Source organism: Neopelma chrysocephalum, unplaced genomic scaffold, assembly GCF_003984885.1.
Source record: "Neopelma chrysocephalum unplaced genomic scaffold, ASM398488v2 Primary Assembly neopelma1_242, whole genome shotgun sequence".
Classification (NCBI taxonomy): domain Eukaryota; kingdom Metazoa; phylum Chordata; class Aves; order Passeriformes; family Pipridae; genus Neopelma; species Neopelma chrysocephalum.
Window position 1 is genome coordinate 11,691 of NW_020897904.1, and position 17,176 is coordinate 28,866.

At 69.1% G+C, this 17,176-nt stretch overlaps 4 protein-coding genes across 4 annotated transcripts; 3 read left to right on the forward strand and 1 right to left on the reverse strand.

The window, feature by feature from the left end:
* Positions 1-1,409: 1,409 nt before the first annotated feature.
* On the forward strand, positions 1,410-3,365 carry FKBP11 (FKBP prolyl isomerase 11). Its single transcript, XM_027703565.1, has 6 exons — positions 1,410-1,545; positions 2,007-2,072; positions 2,682-2,769; positions 2,863-2,896; positions 2,982-3,052; positions 3,132-3,365. The coding sequence occupies exons 1-6, from the start codon at positions 1,426-1,428 to the stop codon at positions 3,347-3,349; spliced, it is 597 nt and encodes a 198-aa protein (XP_027559366.1). The 5' UTR covers positions 1,410-1,425; the 3' UTR covers positions 3,350-3,365.
* Positions 3,366-3,616: 251 nt separating this feature from the next.
* Positions 3,617-6,665, reverse strand: CCDC65 (coiled-coil domain containing 65). The gene is given in 9 exon segments (XM_027703566.1): positions 3,617-4,044; positions 4,136-4,288; positions 4,377-4,595; positions 5,016-5,213; positions 5,300-5,438; positions 5,560-5,729; positions 5,798-5,941; positions 5,943-5,966; positions 6,402-6,665. Coding segments are annotated over 9 exon segments (1,398 nt in total). The 5' UTR covers positions 6,528-6,665; the 3' UTR covers positions 3,617-3,819.
* A 326-nt stretch (positions 6,666-6,991) lies between these two features.
* Positions 6,992-10,240, forward strand: RND1 (Rho family GTPase 1). The gene is made up of 5 exons (XM_027703568.1): positions 6,992-7,154; positions 7,241-7,328; positions 8,809-8,918; positions 9,253-9,387; positions 9,471-10,240. The coding sequence occupies exons 1-5, from the start codon at positions 7,035-7,037 to the stop codon at positions 9,714-9,716; spliced, it is 699 nt and encodes a 232-aa protein (XP_027559369.1). The 5' UTR covers positions 6,992-7,034; the 3' UTR covers positions 9,717-10,240.
* Positions 10,241-10,874: 634 nt separating this feature from the next.
* On the forward strand, positions 10,875-16,857 carry DDX23 (DEAD-box helicase 23). Its single transcript, XM_027703567.1, is given in 18 exon segments — positions 10,875-10,945; positions 11,421-11,629; positions 11,732-11,830; positions 11,935-12,031; positions 12,114-12,179; positions 12,778-12,916; positions 13,004-13,137; positions 13,215-13,327; positions 13,417-13,560; positions 13,770-13,953; positions 13,955-13,996; positions 14,103-14,248; positions 14,501-14,678; positions 14,762-15,004; positions 15,357-15,508; positions 15,623-15,731; positions 15,839-16,013; positions 16,278-16,857. Coding segments are annotated over 17 exon segments (2,454 nt in total). The 5' UTR covers positions 10,875-10,945; the 3' UTR covers positions 16,502-16,857.
* The last annotated feature ends 319 nt before the right edge of the window (positions 16,858-17,176 follow it).

The window sequence follows — 17,176 nt, forward strand, 5'->3', positions numbered from 1 at the left end:
GGGGGGGGGCTGGCAGGGGGCGAGGGGGGCCCCCCCCCCTCCTTCCCAGGCTCATCTTTAGGGGAATATTGGATGAAATGGCAAATCCCATTAGTGCTAATCCCAGCTGGGGCGTGGGGACGGTGCCAGCGCTGGGATGGGCGCGAGTGGGGGCTCGGTCCCCCCCCGTGTCACCCCCCAGCCCTGTGTCACACACACCCCCCCGTAACTCAAGGGGGGGCTGAGTCGCATTTGGAGCCAGCGCTGCCATCCCCATCCCTGTGTCCCCTCGGGGGGGCTTCTGTTGGCTGTGCTGATGACACCGGGGGGTCAGACCGGGGGTGTCCGGGGGCTCCCCGGTGGGTGGGAGCCGCAGAGATGACACCGGGGGGCTGCAATGGGGGGTGACCGGGGTTCCCCGGTGGGGGGGGGTGGGCAGCGGAGCCGGCACCGGCGCGTTCCCACCGGCCGGACCGACGGGCTTTGTGCGGCGGGGGCTGACCCGGCGCCCCTAATCCCATTAGCGCCCCGGGCCCCGCCGCCAGCGCGGCTTCCCCACCTCTCGGCAACCGGGGCTGGTATGTGGGTGCGCCGGTGGGGCCGGCGTGCCGATGCCGTCGTCCGGGAGCTGCACCGGGGCCACCACCGGCGTCAACGGGGCCACCGTCCGGGAGCTGTACCGGGGCCACCAGTGCCACCACTGCCGGCAACGGGGCCATCGCCGCTGGCACGGGGCGAGGAATCCGTGTGCCGGTGCGACCCCCTCAAACCGGGGGTACTCTGCGGGCTGGGGACCTCCAGGCAGAGGGACGGCGATGTTTGGGGCAGGTTCGGTCCCACCGGGCCCCCAATCGAGTCCCCCGGGTCCCCCGTTCGGGCTCGGCTTCCCTGGTCCGGCACGGCCGGGGGCTGGAAGGGAAGCTGGGGTGCCGGGAGAAGGGATGCTCTGCACCCGCCGGGGGCCGGGGAGGGGTCCCGGGCCCCGGTGGGCGCCGGTTTCCCCGGGCGGTGCTGCCGCCTGCTGGCACCGGCGGCGACGGGACACCGGGAGCTGTACCCGGGGAACGAGCCCCCCCCGGCCCCCAACCCCGCCCGGACCCCCACCCGAAACCCCACCCGGACCTTCCCTCCCGGGACAGTGCCCGGGCAGAGGCGGACCCCCGTGCCGGCCGGGCTGGGTGGCACCTGGAGGCACCGGCTGGCACCGGGTGGCACCGCGTGGCACCGGGTGGCACCGGAGCGCACGAGTGGCACCGGGCACCGACAGAGCGGTCGGTCCCGGGGAATCCCCCTGTCCCCCGACCCCGCCGGGGCTCGGGGGCAGCCGCGGGTGCCCGTCCCGGGGCCGGTCCCGGGGCGGGGGGGGGGGCGGTCTCGGGGGCGGGGCCCGGGGCGGGGAGGGCGGTCCCGGTGCCGGTCCCGGTTCCTCCGCCGCCAGCCCCGGCCATGCCGTCCCCCGCCGCGCTGCTGCTCCTGGCGCTGCTGCTGCCGCCGCCGCCGCCGCTCGCCCGCGCCGCCGAGAGCGAAACCGAAACCGGCGCCCGGGAGCTGCGGCTGGAGACCATCGTGAGCACGGGGAAGGGGCGGGAGAACCGGGAGGCACCGGGGGCACCGGGGACCCCCGCGGCCCCTTCGGGCGGGGAGCTGGCACCGGCGGGGCACCGGCGGGACGCTGGCGGAGGATGGAGGCACCGGAGGGGGGACGGAGGCACCGGTGGGACGCTGTTGCTCGGGGGGGCACCGGAGAGCCCGGCCTGGGCACGGGGGGCGTGGGGCGCACAGCGTACCGGGAGGACCGGGCTGCGGGATGAGTGCGAGCTCGGGGGGCACCGGGAGGACCGGACTGCCACGGGGGGGGCACGGGGAGGACCGGGCTGCGGGGAGGAACGCGGCGCGCCGGGAGGACGGGGGACCCGGGGGGAGAGTCCCGTTCGCGGAGCGCTCGGGGGACACGTGGGCACGGGGGGTGCGCGGACCCCGAGGCGAGGGGGCCCCGTCCCGGCTCCCGGTGACCCCCCCCGTTGCAGGTGGCCCCCCCCGAGGGCTGCACGGAGCTGTCGGCGCCGGGGGACACGGTGCACATCCACTACACGGTGCGGGCGGGCGGCGGGAGGAACACGTCAGCACTGCGCTCCCGCGGGCGGGGCGGGGGGCACCGGCACGGGGGGGGGGGGCTCGGCCGGCACCGGGGGCGGTACCGGGGGTGGTACCGGGGTGGACACTGGGGTGGCACCGTGGTGGTACGGGAGTGAGTGTAGGGGTGGCACCGGGGTGGGCATGGGGACGGCACTAGGGTGGGCATGGGAGCGACGCCAGGGTGGCACTGGAACTGGGATGGGGACAGCCTCAGGATGGGCTCTGGGGGGCACCTGGACTGGCACAGGGGTAGCACTGGGGTTGGCGGCCCGGGGATGGCACTGGGGTGGGCTCTGGGGCTGGTGTGGGAGAACCCCAATATGGGCATGGTTGGCACTGGGATCAGCCCGAGGATTGCCCTGAGAATGGCCTTAGCACTGCAAGCGGTGGGGATGTCCCCAGGATGGCACGGGGGTGGCACAGTGGGGGACAGGGATGGCACAGGGCGGGCACTGGGATCAGCACCAGAGCAGGAGTGGGATGATACTGGGACCCGCATGGAGAAAGCCCCGGGGCTGCATCCCCAGGGGTGACCACGGCTGTGACCGTGTCCGTGTGTCCCCCAGGGCACCCTGGAGGATGGTCGGATCATCGACTCCTCCCTGAGCCGGGACCCGCTCCAGGTGGAGCTGGGCAAGCGCCAAGTGATCCCTGGTGAGTGGGGAGGGGGCTGAGGGGGCTGAGGGTGGGGGGTACCCAGGGTGCCCCCGGCCGGCCCTGCTCACCCCTCTCCCCGCTCTCCTGCAGGCCTGGAGCAGAGTCTGCTGGACATGTGTGTGGGGTAAGTGGGCATGGGGGGCACGGGGGTGGGCAGCATCCCCCCACCGTGTCCCCACCACGTGGCACCGACGGTGTCCCCGTGGCAGGGAGAAGCGCAGAGCCATCATCCCCCCTCACCTGGCCTACGGCAAGCGGGGCTCCCCCCCCACCATCCCAGGTGAGTGCAGTCCCCGTGGGGTCCCCCCCAAGCCGCTGTGTCCCCCCCCACCCGTGCTCAGGCCGTGCCCCCCTGGCAGGTGACGCGGTGCTGCGGTTCGAGGTGGAGCTGGTGGGGCTGTCCCGGGCCAGTTACTGGCAGAAGATGGTGAACGAGGTGGTGCCGCTGCTGTGCCTGGGGCTGGTGCCGGCCCTGCTGGGGCTCATCGGGTTCCACCTGTACCGCAAGGCCAGCAGCCCCAAGCTCTCCAAGAAAAAGCTGAAGGAGGAGAAGAGGAACAAAGCCAAAAAGAAATAAAACTTTCCCCTCGGCATCTGTGGCTGCTCTGACCGGGACAGCGGTGGGGATGGAGCAGTGGGAAGGGGCTGTGCATCCCCTGAGCTCTCTGCATGGATCTGGGAGTGCTGGGGGGCACAGAGCAGTACCAAGGGGCTGTGCACCCCCCCCAGCTCCCTGCCTGCTCCAGGGCATTAGTCGGTCATGTCAGACCTGAGTGGAAGGCGACAGAGCCCCCCCCCACTCAGTGAATCCCAGAGAAAAGACCCTGGAGCACATTTTTGGGCAGTTTTGCTCTTTTATGGCATCTCCAGGCAGTGATAGTCCCGGGTGTCCCCAAGCACCAGGCAGGGCCCTGCTTTGCCCGTGAGGGTCTCAGCTGGAGCTGGCAGAGCCAAGGATGGGGTCTGGGGGGGTGACCCCTCCCTGGAAGCTCTCGGGGTGTGCTGTGTCCTGATGTCCCCGAGCACGACCCCGCCCCAGCTCGGGGCTCATTTCTGGGGACGTGGCTCTTGCTTGGTGGCGAGGAGGGGGTCGAGGTCTTTGAGCACCTTCCGGTTGACCGCGACCCCCGCCAGGTACTGCTGGAGCAGCTCCCGCAGGTGCCGGTTCCTGTTCGCCAGGGCCGCCCGTGTCCGCTCCAGCACCTTCTCCTCCAGCTTCGCCTTGTTGAACCGCTGCCAGAACCTCTCCAGCCCCACGTAGTCCTGCGCGGCCTGGGGGGAGCCAGGGACGAGAGCTGGGGGGTCCTCAGGGCCTCAGTTCCCCGTGGGCACATCCAGGACCCCCTGGGCGGTGCCCCCTCACCTGCGCCAGGGGCTCCACGGGGGTCTCCTGGAGGACTCTGCGGGCGTCCTGCAGCTCCCCCTCGGCCAGCGAGGAGGGGTAGAAGGGCAGCACCTTCTCCTCCTCCGTCTCCAGCCGGCGGCACATCTCGGCCAGGCGCAGGATGCGCTGGGCCTGGGGGAGGATAACACGGAGAAGGGCAGGTGGGAGAGGACACCGGGACACTGGGATGTCCCCCCTTGGCTGGCACTGCCAGGCTCACCTTCTCCACCACCTTCAGCAGCGCCTTGAGGGCGGCCCCGCTCTGGCAGCTGAGCGTGGCCAGGTCGGCGCGAGCCGCGGCCACCGCCCGGGTCACCTCCTTGCGGAGCTCCTGGAGCTGCCTCAGGGCCTCTTCCTTCCCCTCCCGGGCCCGCTGGATCTGCTCCTCGCTCTCCCGGGCGTGAGCCGCGATCTGGGCCCTGGTGGCCACCACCGTGTCCTGGCGGAACAGGGGGTTGGGTGCCGGGGGAAAATTCCTTCGTGGGAAGGCTGGTGGGGCGCTGGAATGGGGTGGTCAGGGCGGTGGTGGATGTGCTGTCCCCTGGGGGTGTTCAAATAACGGCTGGATGTAGCTTAGTGGTGGCCTGGGTAGTGTTGGATTGATGATTTGGACTCGATGGTCTCAGAGGCTTTTCCAGCCTTAACGATTCCATGATTTTATGAGCCACAGCTCAGGTGCTGCAGCACAAGCTCTTTGGGGGGCCCCTGCTTAGCCCAGCCCATTGTCACTTCCTGGTTAACGGCTGGACTCAATGGCCTTGGAGGCTTTTCCAACCTCAACAGTTCCGTGGTTCCACGGGAAGCGAGCAGTGGGCAGGGGCGTCCCTGCTCCCACAGCCACCCAGCTCCCTGCCAAAACCTGCAGCTTCTGCAGCTTCTGCGCCTGCTCCTCGATCTCCCGGGAGCCCTTCTCGCACTTCCTCAGCAGCTCCTTGAACTCGGCCATCTTGTGCTCCGTGGCCTCGTTGTAGCTCTGCCGGGCCTTCTGGATCTGCTTCCACAGCCCCTCCAGCCTCCCCACCAGCTGCAGGCGGCTGTACTGCTGCTCCTGCCAGCTCTGGGGACACACAGAGGGGTGACCTGCCGCCCCCAGACCTCCCTCTCCAGCCCTAAAGCCCCCTGGCCGCTCCCTCCTGGCCCTGCCTTGCTTTTGATGTCGTCCCGGGCGCTCTGGAAGCCCAGCGTGGCCTCGTGGTCGGTCCTGGCGTGGTCCTGCTCCGTGGCCTCCGCCATGTCCTCTAGACACCAGCTTTCCCACTCCTGCTGCTTCAGGATGATCCTCCTGCGGGGTCACACGGGGGGCACAGGGGTTCCCTCCCTGGCAGAGGCTCAGCCCCACCCCGGGACACCCCCCCGGGCGCCACTGCTGCCCCGTCCCCCTTCACCCCCCAGAAATCCCGCACCTCTCAGCCTCAAACTCTGCCTTCAGGGCGCCCACCTGGGCAGCAAACCCCTCCTCCAGGTAGCCCAGGCGGCAGCGCTGGAGCTGCAGCAGCTGGTCCGTGAGGCTCAGGTGGCTGCGCAGGGCTCGGTTCTGCTGCTCCTCCGCCTCCTCCAGCTCCCTCCGCAGCGCCTGTGGTGTTTAGGGGGGGTCACAAGCATCCCCTGCGGCCCCACCCACGCCGCCGGCCCCTCACCCACCTCGATGACGGCGTCCTTGCAGTCCAGGACCTGCGAGAAGGTCTGGCTGAGGGTCTCGATGTCCCCGCGCAGCTCCTGGTCCTTGGCGTGTCCCAGCGCCGAGCGCCAGAGCGTCCTCAGCTTGTGCAGCCCCCCCCGTGCTGAGCTGCTGCTCCCGGGACAGCTTGTCCTGCACAGGAGGCACAGCAGGGCCACACTCGGGGGCTGCCCACCCAGGGGGATGGGGGTATTGGCTGGGGGAAGGTGGTTTGGGGGGCTCGGCAGGTCTGGAGATGGGGGTGAGTTGGGGGGAAATGGGCTTAGGGGGAGCTCTGAGGGGGAGATGGGGGGCTGGGAAAGGTGTGGTGGGGAGATCGGAATGAGCCTGGGGATCTCTGGAGGGAGAGATGGAGATGGGTGGGGGAAAAACGGGCCTGGAGGGTCCTGGAGGGAGAGATGGGAGTGGGCAAGGGGCGATGGGGGGCTGGGGAGGGAGACAGGGATGAGCTGGGGGGGGTCTGGAGATGGGGTTGAGCAGGGGAAAAGGGGGCTGGGGGAGCCCTGGAGGGGTCCTGGAGGTTTGGGGGGGTTGCAGTGGGGGCGTCGCTGCACTGGGGTCCCGGACCTGCAGGAAGCGGGCGAGCAGCTCCCGCCTGGCCTTGGCCGCCTCCTCCTCGGCCAGCGCTTGGCTCTGCAGCAGCAGCAGTTCGGCCTCGGCCGCCCCGGGGGCGCCGGGACGGGCCCCCGCCATGGCTGGACCTGGGATCCGTCGGTAGGGGTGGGGAGACGCTCGGGGGGGGCCCAGTGGTGGCCCCTCCAGGGCCCACCCAGGCCCGTTTCCCCCTGCTCACCCCCTCCTTCCCCCTCCAAGGCCCCCCCGGCCCCATCGCCCTCTGCTCACCCCCATCTGCCCCTCCAGAACCCTCCATCCCCCCCTTTTTTGGGGTCCCCCCCCCCCGGTACCGGCCCCGCTCCCGCGTCCCACCGGTCTCCCAGCAACGGCCACTTCCGCTCCCAGCGCCCCAACTTCCGCCCTCGCCCGCGCGGGCGCCCCCTGGCGACCCGGAGCGGGTCCCGCGGGTCCCACCTCTCCGCCATTGGCCGGCGCTCCGGGTGCCCCCGCGGTGATTGGCGGGCGGGCGCCGCCGTGGGCGGGGCCCGGCGGCGGCGGCGTATATAAGGTCCCTGCGGCGGCGGGGCGCAGGGCGGTGGGCGGGCGGGAGCGTGCGGGGGGTTTCGCGCGCCCGGTGCCGCCGCCATGCGGGAGCGGAGGCCGGCACCGGCCGCCCCGGCCCGCTGCAAGCTGGTGCTGGTGGGCGACGTGCAGTGCGGCAAAACGGCCATGCTGCAGGTGCTGGCCAAGGACTGCTACCCCGAGGTGAGCCGGGGCAGCCACCGGGAGCTGGCACCGCGCACCGGGCGGCTGGACCGGAGCGGGCGCTGACGGTGCCGGTGCCGTTGCAGACGTACGTGCCCACCGTGTTTGAGAACTACACGGCGTGTCTGGCCAGCGAGGAGCAGCGGGTGGAGCTGAGCCTCTGGGACACCTCCGGTACCGGGGGGGGACACGCGGTGCATGTACGGGGGGCTCCGGTACCGGGAGTGCAGCCCCGGTCCCGGTGGGGGTGATGGAGGTATTTGGTGGTCTGGGGGCTCGGGGGGTTGTAGGACTGCGGTTTGGAGGGGGCTGCAGTGGGGGCGTCCCTACAGTGGGGTGTATTGGGGTCCCGGGGGTGTTTTGGGGTCCCTGCAGCGTGGGGGGGTTGGTGGCCGCAGTGGCATCCTGGGGATGTTTTTTGGGGTCCCGGAGGTGTTTTGGAGTCCCTGAAGGGGGGGCCTAGTGGCCCCAGCGCGATCCCTGCGGTGTTTTGAGGTCCCAGCAAGGGGGGGCTTGTTGGCCGCAGTGGGGACCCCTGGGGGGGGCTTCAGGTCTGCGGTCGCATCCCTGAGTCCGGGGGGCAACAGGGACCGACCCCGCGGTGGGGGCACAGACACGGACGGGAGGGGGTCACACAGGGCTCAGCCCCTTCCTTTGGGGGGGGTCCCCCGCCCCTCTGAGCCCCCCCAGAGGGAGCTCAGGGTGCCCCCCGCGCCCTGCCCGTGAATGGGGGGGGGGGGGTGTGGGGGGCGATTCCGGTGCTGCCCCTCCCGGGGCACCCCGAAAGGCGGGGAGTCCGGGAGGGGTCGGGGGGGGTCGGGGCAGCCCTGCCCGGTGCTGCAGTGTCCCCCCTTGGCGGGGGGGTCCCCGCCGGTCCCCGGTTGCCATGGCGATGCGCTGGCGCAGCCTCTTTGCTATTCCGTGCACGGAGCGTCTGGGCTGCGAAACCCCCCTCCGAGGCCTTTTGGGGGGCAAAGGGGGGGGCCCGGGGGCACCCCCTACACCCCGTGGACGCCCCCCCCGCCCCGCATCCCCCGCGGTCCCCGGTGCGGTGCCGGTGGCTCCGTGTCCCCGGGGACCCCGCGGGGGTGGCAGCCCCCCCCCCGACCCCTCTCCGGGCTACCTCCCCCCCCTAGACACCCCTCGGTGCTGGCGAGGCTCCCCAAAATGCGGAGTGGGGGGGGGGCTGTTACATAAACACCGCGGGATCCATTTCCCGGTGCCTCGTTGAGACGCGATGCGTTCGATGGGCTGCGGGGACGGGGGTGGCGCTTTGGGGGGGCTCCGGAGCTGTGCCCCCCACCCCGGGCAGGAGGGGGGCTGCGTCTATTTTGGGGGGCTCTAGAGCTGTGTGTCCCCCCCCCGTCCCTTTTGGAGGACTGTGTGTGTTTTTTGGGGGGGGGCTCTAAATCTGTGCCCTCCACCCTGGGCAGGAGGGGGGGGCTGTGTCTGTTTTGGGGGGGCTCTAGAACTGTGTGCCCCCCCCCTCTGTCCCTTTTGGGGGGACTCTGCCCCTTTTTGGGGGGGTCTAGAGCTGTGACCCCCCCACCCCAGGCAGGAACGGGGCCACGTCCCTTTGCCAGCACCCCCTGCCTGGGTCCCTGTGTCCCTTCTGGGGAGGGTTGAGAGGTGACACCCCCTCCGTACCCCCCAGGCTCCCCCTACTATGACAACGTGAGGCCCCTCTGCTACAGTGACTCGGACGCCGTCCTGCTCTGCTTCGACATCAGCCGCCCCGAGACCCTCGACAGTGCCGCCAAGAAGGTGGGACGGGGTCCCTGGGGGGCTTGGGGGGGCTCAGGGATGGGTCCCTGGAGGTTTGGGGGGGCTCAGGGATGTGGGGACACTGACCCAGGAGGCTCCTGGGGGATTTGGGGTGCGCAGGGACGTGGGGACACCGTCTGGGGAGGGGGGATCCCTGCAGCGTTTGTGGGGCTCAGGATTGTCCCAGGAGGTTCCTGCGGGGTTTGGGGTACACAGGGCTGTGGGGACATCAACCCAGGGGGGTCCCTGTGGTGTTTGGGGTGCACTGACCTGGGAGGGGGGAGAGAGAGGGTTTTGGGGTCCCCTCTCCCTGACAGCAGCTCCCACCCCGCAGTGGAAGACAGAAATCCTGGATTATTGCCCCAACACGCGGGTGCTGCTCATCGGCTGCAAGACGGACCTGAGGACAGACCTGAGCACCCTCCTGGAGCTCTCGCACCAGAAACAGGCCCCCATCTCCTACGAGCAGGTCGGGGGGAGCCCCATGGGGGGGCCAGAGGGGGTGGGCTGGGCTGGGGTGGTGCCGGTGGTCTGACCTGGGGCTGCTCCCAGGGCTGTGCCATGGCCAGGCAGTTGGGAGCCGAGGGGTACCTGGAGTGCTCGGCCTTCACCTCGGAGAAGAGCGTCCACAGCATCTTCCGGACCGTGTCCGGCCTCTGCCTCAGCAGAGCCCCCCAGCAGCCCCCCCAGAGCCCCCCCCGCAGCCTCTCCAAGAGACTCCTGCACCTGCCCAGCCGCTCCGAGCTCATCTCCAACACCTTCAAGAAGGAAAAGGCAAAAAGCTGCTCCGTCATGTGAAGGGGGGGACAGGAACGACCCTTCCCCCCCCCTTCCAGCCCCCTCCCGAGTCCCCAGGGTGGGATGGGGGGGGGCTGGACAAGGGCCCTGGACCCACCACCCCCTGAGGAGGAGGAGGAGGGGGTGCTGCTGCTCCCCCCATCACACCATTGCCCTGCCAGGGGCTGCCCCTGTGGGGAGGGGGGGGTCTGGGGGGCTGCTCAGCACCCTGTGGGGTTTGGGGTGCACAGAACCCTGGAAACACTAACCCGGGGACGTCCCTGTGGGGTTTGGGGGACACGGGGACACAAGTCCTGGGATGTCCCCGTGGGATTTGGGGTGCACATCATGGGGCTCATCCATGGACTCATCCTGTTTTCCCCACCCCTCATCCACTGCTTGGCCCTGGGGGGGACCCCGGCGGGTTGGGGGGTGCTGGGGGGGTGTTTTATGGACTGTCTGGGGTGGGGGGGGTGTCTCTGTTCCATGTCAGTGTTCTTAAAAAGCTTATTTATTATCAGAAATATAACACCCACCTATGTGCAGCCCTGCCTGGCGTGGCGTTTTTTTGGGGGGGTTGTGGGTTTTGGGGAGGCGTTTTTGGGGGTCACTGGGGAGGGGGACACTGATGTGGGAGGAGTGGGGGGCCACTGGATGCCCCAAAATGGTCCCCCCGGAGTCTGCCTGGAAATTTCAGCTTGGAAATGGGGGTTCAGTGGGGGTGTGGGGCTCCTGCAGGGACGCTGATCCGGGGGTCCCTGGGGGCTTGGGGGTCACAGGGATGCGGGATCACTGTCCTGGGGGCGTCTCTGGGGATTTGGGGTACGCAGGGACAGGACAGCGACCAGAGAGGGAGGGAGTCCCTGTAGAATTTTGGGGTACACACAGACACTGACCCTTTGGGGGGGGGCTCAGTGACACCAAGCCGGGGGGGGGGGGCTCATGGGGGCACGCAAGAGCTCCCAGCGGGATTCAGGGGAGCGCTTGTACACCGACCATGGGCACTTTGGGGGCTGCCGGGCCGCGGGGACACTGACCCGGGGGACTCATTCCCGAGGGCGGGGGCGGCGGAGGGAGCGCGGGGCGCGGCGGTGCTTTGACGGCGCGGGGGCTGCCGGGAGCTGTAGTTTCCCCCGCGCGGAGCTGTCGGGAGTTGTAGTCCCGCGCCGTCCCGGCGTGCCCCGCGGCCCCGGCGGACATGGCGGCGGCGGCGGTGGCGAAGCGGCGACGCTGAGCCCGGGACTGGCGGGGTGAGCGGGGACCGGGCACCACCGAGAGGGGGCTGAGGACCACCGGGAGGGACCTCCACGGCCCCCGGGGGCTGCAGGACCCCGCTACCGCCGCGCCGGGCTGAGCCCCGGTACCGGGCACCGCGGGCGGGGCCTGGAGCGCCCGATGCGCCGCGTCCCCCCCGAGCCCTTTGGGGGCTCCTCTGCCAACCCCCCCCCGGGTCCTCTTGCCCTCCGCGTCCCCTCTGGGTCCCCCTGCCCTGCTCGGTCTTTCCTGGGGGTTCTTCTCTGCCCCCCCGGGTCCCTCCTGGAGGTCCCTCTATGCTCCCTCTGGGTCCTTCAAGACCTCCACGGTCCTTCTTGGGGGTCCCCCAGGGTCTCCTCCGGCCTCCCCGGGGTCCTTCTGTTCCCGCCCCGTGACCCCCAGCCCTCCTCGTACCCTCCGTGGGGGGTCTCCCAGCCCTCCCCGGTCCCCCCCGCTGACCCCTCCCCGCAGATGGCCGGAGAACTGGCGGACAAGAAGGACCGGGACGCGTCCCCGGTGAAGGAGGAGAGGAAACGCTCCCGCTCCCCAGACCGGGAACGGGACCGGGAGCGCGACCGGGACCGCAAGGGCTCCCCGGCCAAGGACAGAAAGCGACACCGATCGCGGGACCGGCGACGGAGCCGCTCCCGCTCCCGGTCCCGCTCCAAGTCCACGGAGAGGTGAGGGGGGGGCCGCGGCTACGCGGGGTTTTGGGGAAGAGCTTTGCCGGAGGGGGCTGGGATACGGGCGGGACCGCGCTGTGACCCCTCCCCGTCCCTCAGGGATCGGCGGCACAAGGAGCGGGACCGTGACCGGGGCAAGAAGGAGCGGGATCGGGACAAGGATGGGCACCGGCGGGACAAGGACAGGAAAAGATCCAGGTGGGTTTTTGGGGGGGTCCCTGCTCTCTCCTAAGCCCCCCAGAGATGGGGATTCCCTGGGGATGTGTCTGGTGTCTGATTTCTGTGCTGTTTTTCTCGGGAAGTTTGTCCCCGGGCAGGGGGAAGGACTCCAAGTCCCGGAAGGACCGGGATGCACGGAAGGCAGAGGAGGAGGAGGAGAATGCCCTGAAGAAGGAGAAGGTGAGGATGGGGCTCGACTGGGACTGGCTCCAAGGGGATCCAGGTCCCTGGGGGTGGTGCTGACATCCAGCCCCTTTTCCAGGCACAGCCCCTGTCCTTGGAGGAGCTGCTGGCGAAGAAAAAGGCGGAAGAGGAGGCAGAAGCCAAGGTGGGAACGAAAACAGGAGCCTCTTCCTTGTGCCAGGGCTGGGGATGTTTCAGGGGACACCGGGGAAGGGGAACCCAGGAGGGAGCTGAGGGGGCCCAGGGGGTGAAAGGAGGGACCCGGGGGGGCACTGGGGGGCTGTGGAGACCCAGAAGGGAGAGAGGGAGGACTGGGGAACCCCCAGGAGGGAGCAGAAGAACCCTTGGAGGGAATGGGGAAGATTAGGGTACACAGAGGGGTCCCCAGGAGAGAGGGCTGAAGGACAAAGGGGGTGCAGAAGGACTCTGGAAGGGAGAGGAGAGGCCTGGGGACCTCCCAGGAGTGCACAGAGGGACCCGAGGAAGGAGTGGGGAAACCTGGGGGGGCTCTGGGGGGAACAGACAAATCCCAGAAGCAAATGGGGAAGGCCTGGGTGGGACCCCTGTGAGGGAGTGGGGAGGCCTGGAGGACTCCAAGAAGGAGCGAGGAGGGCTGGGGGACCCCTGGGAGGGACAAGGGAGGGCTGGGGGACCCGGGGGGGGAGTGGAGAGGTCTGGAGGGACCCCCAGCAGCGTGGGCATTGCAGCCAGGCCCGGTGTGACCCTTCCTGTCCCCCTCCCAGCCCAAGTTCCTGTCCAAGGCGGAGCGGGAGGCCGAGGCCCTGCGGCGGCGGCAGCAGGAGGTGGAGGAGCGGCAGCGGCTGCTGGAGGAGGAGAGGAAGAAGAGGAAGCAGTTCCAGGAGATGGGGAGGAAGATGCTGGGTAAGGGGTCACCCCCTGGACCTCTCACCTTTTCCCCCAGCCCTCGGGGCGCTGTGCTGGCTCTGAGCCCCTTCCCCTGCTCCCCAGAAGACCCCCAGGAGCGCGAGCGCCGGGAGCGCCGCGAGCGCATGGAGCGGGAGACCAACGGCACCGAGGACGAGGAGGGCAGGCAGAAGATCCGGGAGGAGAAGGACAAGAGCAAAGAGCTCCACGCCATCAAGGTGGGGGCTGGGGGCCGGGCTGGGGGCCATGGGGGGGGTGTCCAGGGGGGGTCCCGCTGACCCTGGGGGTCCCGCAGGAGCGGTACCTCGGCGGGGTGAAGAAGCGCCGGCGCACGCGGCACCTCAACGACCGCAAGTTCGTGTTCGAGTGGGACGCGTCCGAGGACACCTCCATCGACTACAACCCCCTGTGAGTGCCTGGGGGGGGACGTCCCTGGGGCTGGGGGTGCTCCTGAGGGAGGGTGCAGGGCAGCCCCTGATGCTCCCACCCCGCTCCAGGTACAAGGAGAGGCACCAGGTGCAGCTGCTGGGCCGCGGCTTCATCGCGGGCATCGACCTGAAGCAGCAGAAGCGGGAGCAGTCGCGGTTCTACGGGGACCTGATGGAGAAGAGGAGGACGCTGGAGGAGAAGGAGCAGGAGGAGTGAGGATTTTGGAGCTGGGAGGGTGCTGAGGGGTGGGGAGGGGGGGTCCTGGCTGGCTCTGCTTGGCCAGGGAGGGGAGCTGGGGGCGGTGCTGGGATGCAGCAGGTCCTGTGGGAGGGAGTGGGAGGATTCCAGAGGCACAGGGTGAGCCCCATCCCGGTTCCTTGTCCCCCTTCCCACCTCCCCATCCCCTCCTGCCCCCGACCAGGGCCCGGCTGAGGAAGCTGAGGAAGAAAGAGGCCAAGCAGCGCTGGGACGACCGACACTGGTCCCAGAAGAAGCTGGACGAGATGACGGACAGGGACTGGCGCATCTTCCGGGAGGATTACAGCATCACCACCAAGGGGGGCAAGATCCCCAACCCCATCCGCTCCTGGAAGGACTCCTCCCTGCCCCCCCCACATCCTGGAGGTCATCGACAAGTGCGGATACAAGGTGGGCATAGGGAGAGGGGGGACTGGGAGCAGGGAAAAGGGGTCGTCAGGGACGTGGGGAGGGGGAGGAGGGAGAGTTCTGCTCCCAACCTGCTTTCCCCTGGCAGGAGCCGACCCCGATCCAGCGCCAGGCCATCCCCATCGGGCTGCAGAACCGGGACATCATCGGCGTGGCCGAGACCGGCAGCGGCAAGACGGCGGCATTCCTGATCCCACTGCTCGTGTGGATCACCACCCTGCCCAAAATCGACCGGTGAGGGCACAGGGCAGGGGGATGCTGCCCACGGGAGGGGGAGACAGGGTAGTGTGGTGGTGACACTGCAGAGGGGGTAGGACAGGGTGATGGGGTGACGCTGCCGAAGGGATGGAGTGATGGGGTAAGGCTGGAGGGGACGGGGGATGAGGTGGGATGATGCGGTGATGCTGTGAAGGGGATGGGGTGGGGTGGCAGGGTGACACTGGAGGGGATGGGGGACGCATCTCTCCCCCTCCTCTCACGCCACAGCATCGAGGAGTCGGACCAGGGGCCCTACGCCATCATCCTGGCCCCCACCCGCGAGCTGGCCCAGCAGATCGAGGAGGAAACCATCAAATTCGGGAAACCCCTGGGCATCCGCACGGTGGCCGTGATCGGCGGCATCTCCCGCGAGGACCAGGGCTTCCGCCTGCGCATGGGCTGCGAGGTGGGCTGGGGCAGCACTGGGGGGCTTCAGGGGGGCATCTCAGCCCCGGGGCCACCCCCACTAACCCCCCCTTTGCCCCCCAGATCGTGATTGCCACGCCGGGCCGGCTCATCGACGTGCTGGAGAACCGGTACCTGGTGCTGAGCCGCTGCACCTACGTGGTGCTGGACGAGGCCGACCGCATGATCGACATGGGCTTCGAGCCCGACGTGCAGAAGATCCTGGAGCACATGCCCGTCACCAACCAGAAACCCGACACCGACGAGGCCGAGGACCCCGAGAAGATGTTGGCCAACTTCGAGTCGGGCAAGCACAAGTACAGACAGGTGGGCACGGGCGAGGGGGCTGAGGGGGGGCATCATGTGGGGATTCGTGGGGTGGGAAGGGGTTCCTGCCCCGCTGGGGACGTTCCCACAGCGCAAAGGATGTTCTTGCTCCACGGGGGAGATGTTTCAGCACTGTGGGAGGATGTTTTTGCTTTGTGGGGTGATGGTTTTGCCCCACAGACCGTGTTCATACCCGGGGGGGAGACAATTTTGTTGTGTGTAGGATATTACTGTTCCACGGGGGGGTGTTCCTGTCCTATAGGGGGATGTTCCTGTCCTATGGGGGGACATTCCTGCCCTGTGGGTGATGTCCCTGCCCCGTGGGTGACGTCCCTGCCCTGTTGCCTCCCAGACTGTGATGTTCACGGCCACGATGCCGCCGGCGGTGGAGCGCCTGGCCCGCAGTTACCTCCGGCGCCCGGCCGTGGTTTACATCGGCTCTGCCGGCAAACCCCACGAGAGGGTGGAGCAGAAGGTCTTCCTCATGTCCGAGTCGGAGAAGAGGTGGGCAGGACGGGCTTTTTGGGGCGGTCTGAGGGGGTTGAGGGTGAGGGGGGGACTCTGCGGGGCACCGCAGCCTCTCCTCGCCCAACCATCCCTCCTCCTCCTCCTCTGCAGGAAGAAGCTGTTGGCCATTCTGGAGCAGGGCTTCGACCCGCCCATCATCATCTTCGTCAACCAGAAGAAGGGCTGCGACGTGCTGGCCAAGTCCCTGGAGAAGATGGGGGTGAGTCTGGGCTGGGGAGGGGGGGTCATCCTGAGCCCCGAGCCCCCTGTCCCTGTGTGGGGACCCCCCGATGTGCCCCCACTGACCCCCCCCTCCTCGTCCCACAGTACAACGCCTGCACCCTGCACGGCGGGAAGGGCCAGGAGCAGCGAGAGTTCGCCCTCTCCAACCTCAAGGCCGGGGCCAAGGACATCCTGGTGGCCACGGACGTGGCCGGACGTGGCATCGACATCCACGACGTCTCCATGGTGGTCAACTACGACATGGCCAAGAACATCGAGGGTGAGGATGGGGGGGCTGAGGGGGCTGGGAGGCACCCAGGGGGCTCTGGGGGGTACCCAGCCCTGGTGCTGTGGGTTGTTTCCCAGCCCAGGGGGCTGTGGGGTGTTTCCAGACCCGGTGCTGCCTGTGCTGGGGGTGCAGGGAGTGCCCAGCCCTGGGGGGGCTGTGGGAGGTGCCTGGCCTTGGTACTGGTGCTGCAAGGGATGCCCAGCCCCAGTGTTGCCCACGCCAAACCCCTTCCTAACCCCCCGCCCCCTCTCCCAGATTACATCCACCGCATCGGGCGGACGGGCCGAGCGGGGAAGAGCGGCGTGGCCATCACCTTCCTCACCAAGGAGGACTCCACGGTGTTCTACGACCTCAAACAGGCCATCCTGGAGAGCCCCGTGTCCTCCTGCCCCCCCGAGCTGGCCAACCACCCCGATGCCCAGCACAAGCCGGGCACCATCCTCACCAAGAAGCGGCGGGAGGAGACCATCTTCGCCTGAGGCCCCTCTGTGCCCCCTCTGTCACCTCTCTGGGGACGACAGGACCAGCAGGGCTGCCAGGACTGTTGTGGCCGTTCTTTTCCCAGCTCCCTGCTCAGCCAGGACTGTCCCCACGCAGAGACTGGGGCTGGGATTGTCCCGAAATACCCGCCCCGTTCCCCCAGTCCCCCTCCCCACCTTCCCCACGGAGCGGAGGAGCTGCTGGAGGCTGTTTGGGGGCCGGTTCCTCCCTGCTGCCAGGGCGGGGCTGGTTTTTGGGCTGTCCTGGGAACTGTCTGCACCTCGTGCTTTGGGTTTTTTGGGAGTTTTTTGTAGCTGAAGCTCCAGGCTGCAGGAATAAACCGGCAGCGGCGTTACCAGCGTCGGCTCCTCGTCCTCTCCCTTCCCTGGGTGCCCATGGGGACAGGAGCCAGCAGCGCCCAAAAGGGCGTTTTTTGGGTGCTCAGCACCCGCCAGCACCGTCCCTTTCCACCCCCAAACCAGGCATGTCCCCCCCCCACAGACACAGACACCGGCGCCTCCAAGCACTCGTGTGTTTCTGAAACCAATTACAGGGAAATCAGTGCTTTCTACAAAAGAAATCGTAACAAATCTGTGGCCCCCACCCCTGCCCCCCCCTCCCCACCAGCGCTGGCCCCCGGGGGGGGGAAGGCTCAGCCCACACCGGGCCCCCCC

Excerpts from the sequence above, each read along its gene's own strand:
- FKBP11 (XM_027703565.1), top strand. The coding sequence starts at position 1,426 with ATGCCGTCCCCCGCCGCGCTGCTGCTCCTGGCGCTGCTGCTGCCGCCG. Across the intron at positions 2,770-2,862 it reads CAAGCGCCAAGTGATCCCTG|GCCTGGAGCAGAGTCTGCTG; the intron begins GTGAGTGGGGAG and ends GCTCTCCTGCAG. Across the intron at positions 3,053-3,131 it reads CTCCCCCCCCACCATCCCAG|GTGACGCGGTGCTGCGGTTC; the intron begins GTGAGTGCAGTC and ends CCCCCCTGGCAG.
- RND1 (XM_027703568.1), top strand. The coding sequence starts at position 7,035 with ATGCGGGAGCGGAGGCCGGCACCGGCCGCCCCGGCCCGCTGCAAGCTG. Across the intron at positions 7,329-8,808 it reads GAGCCTCTGGGACACCTCCG|GCTCCCCCTACTATGACAAC; the intron begins GTACCGGGGGGG and ends CGTACCCCCCAG. Across the intron at positions 9,388-9,470 it reads CCCCCATCTCCTACGAGCAG|GGCTGTGCCATGGCCAGGCA; the intron begins GTCGGGGGGAGC and ends GGCTGCTCCCAG.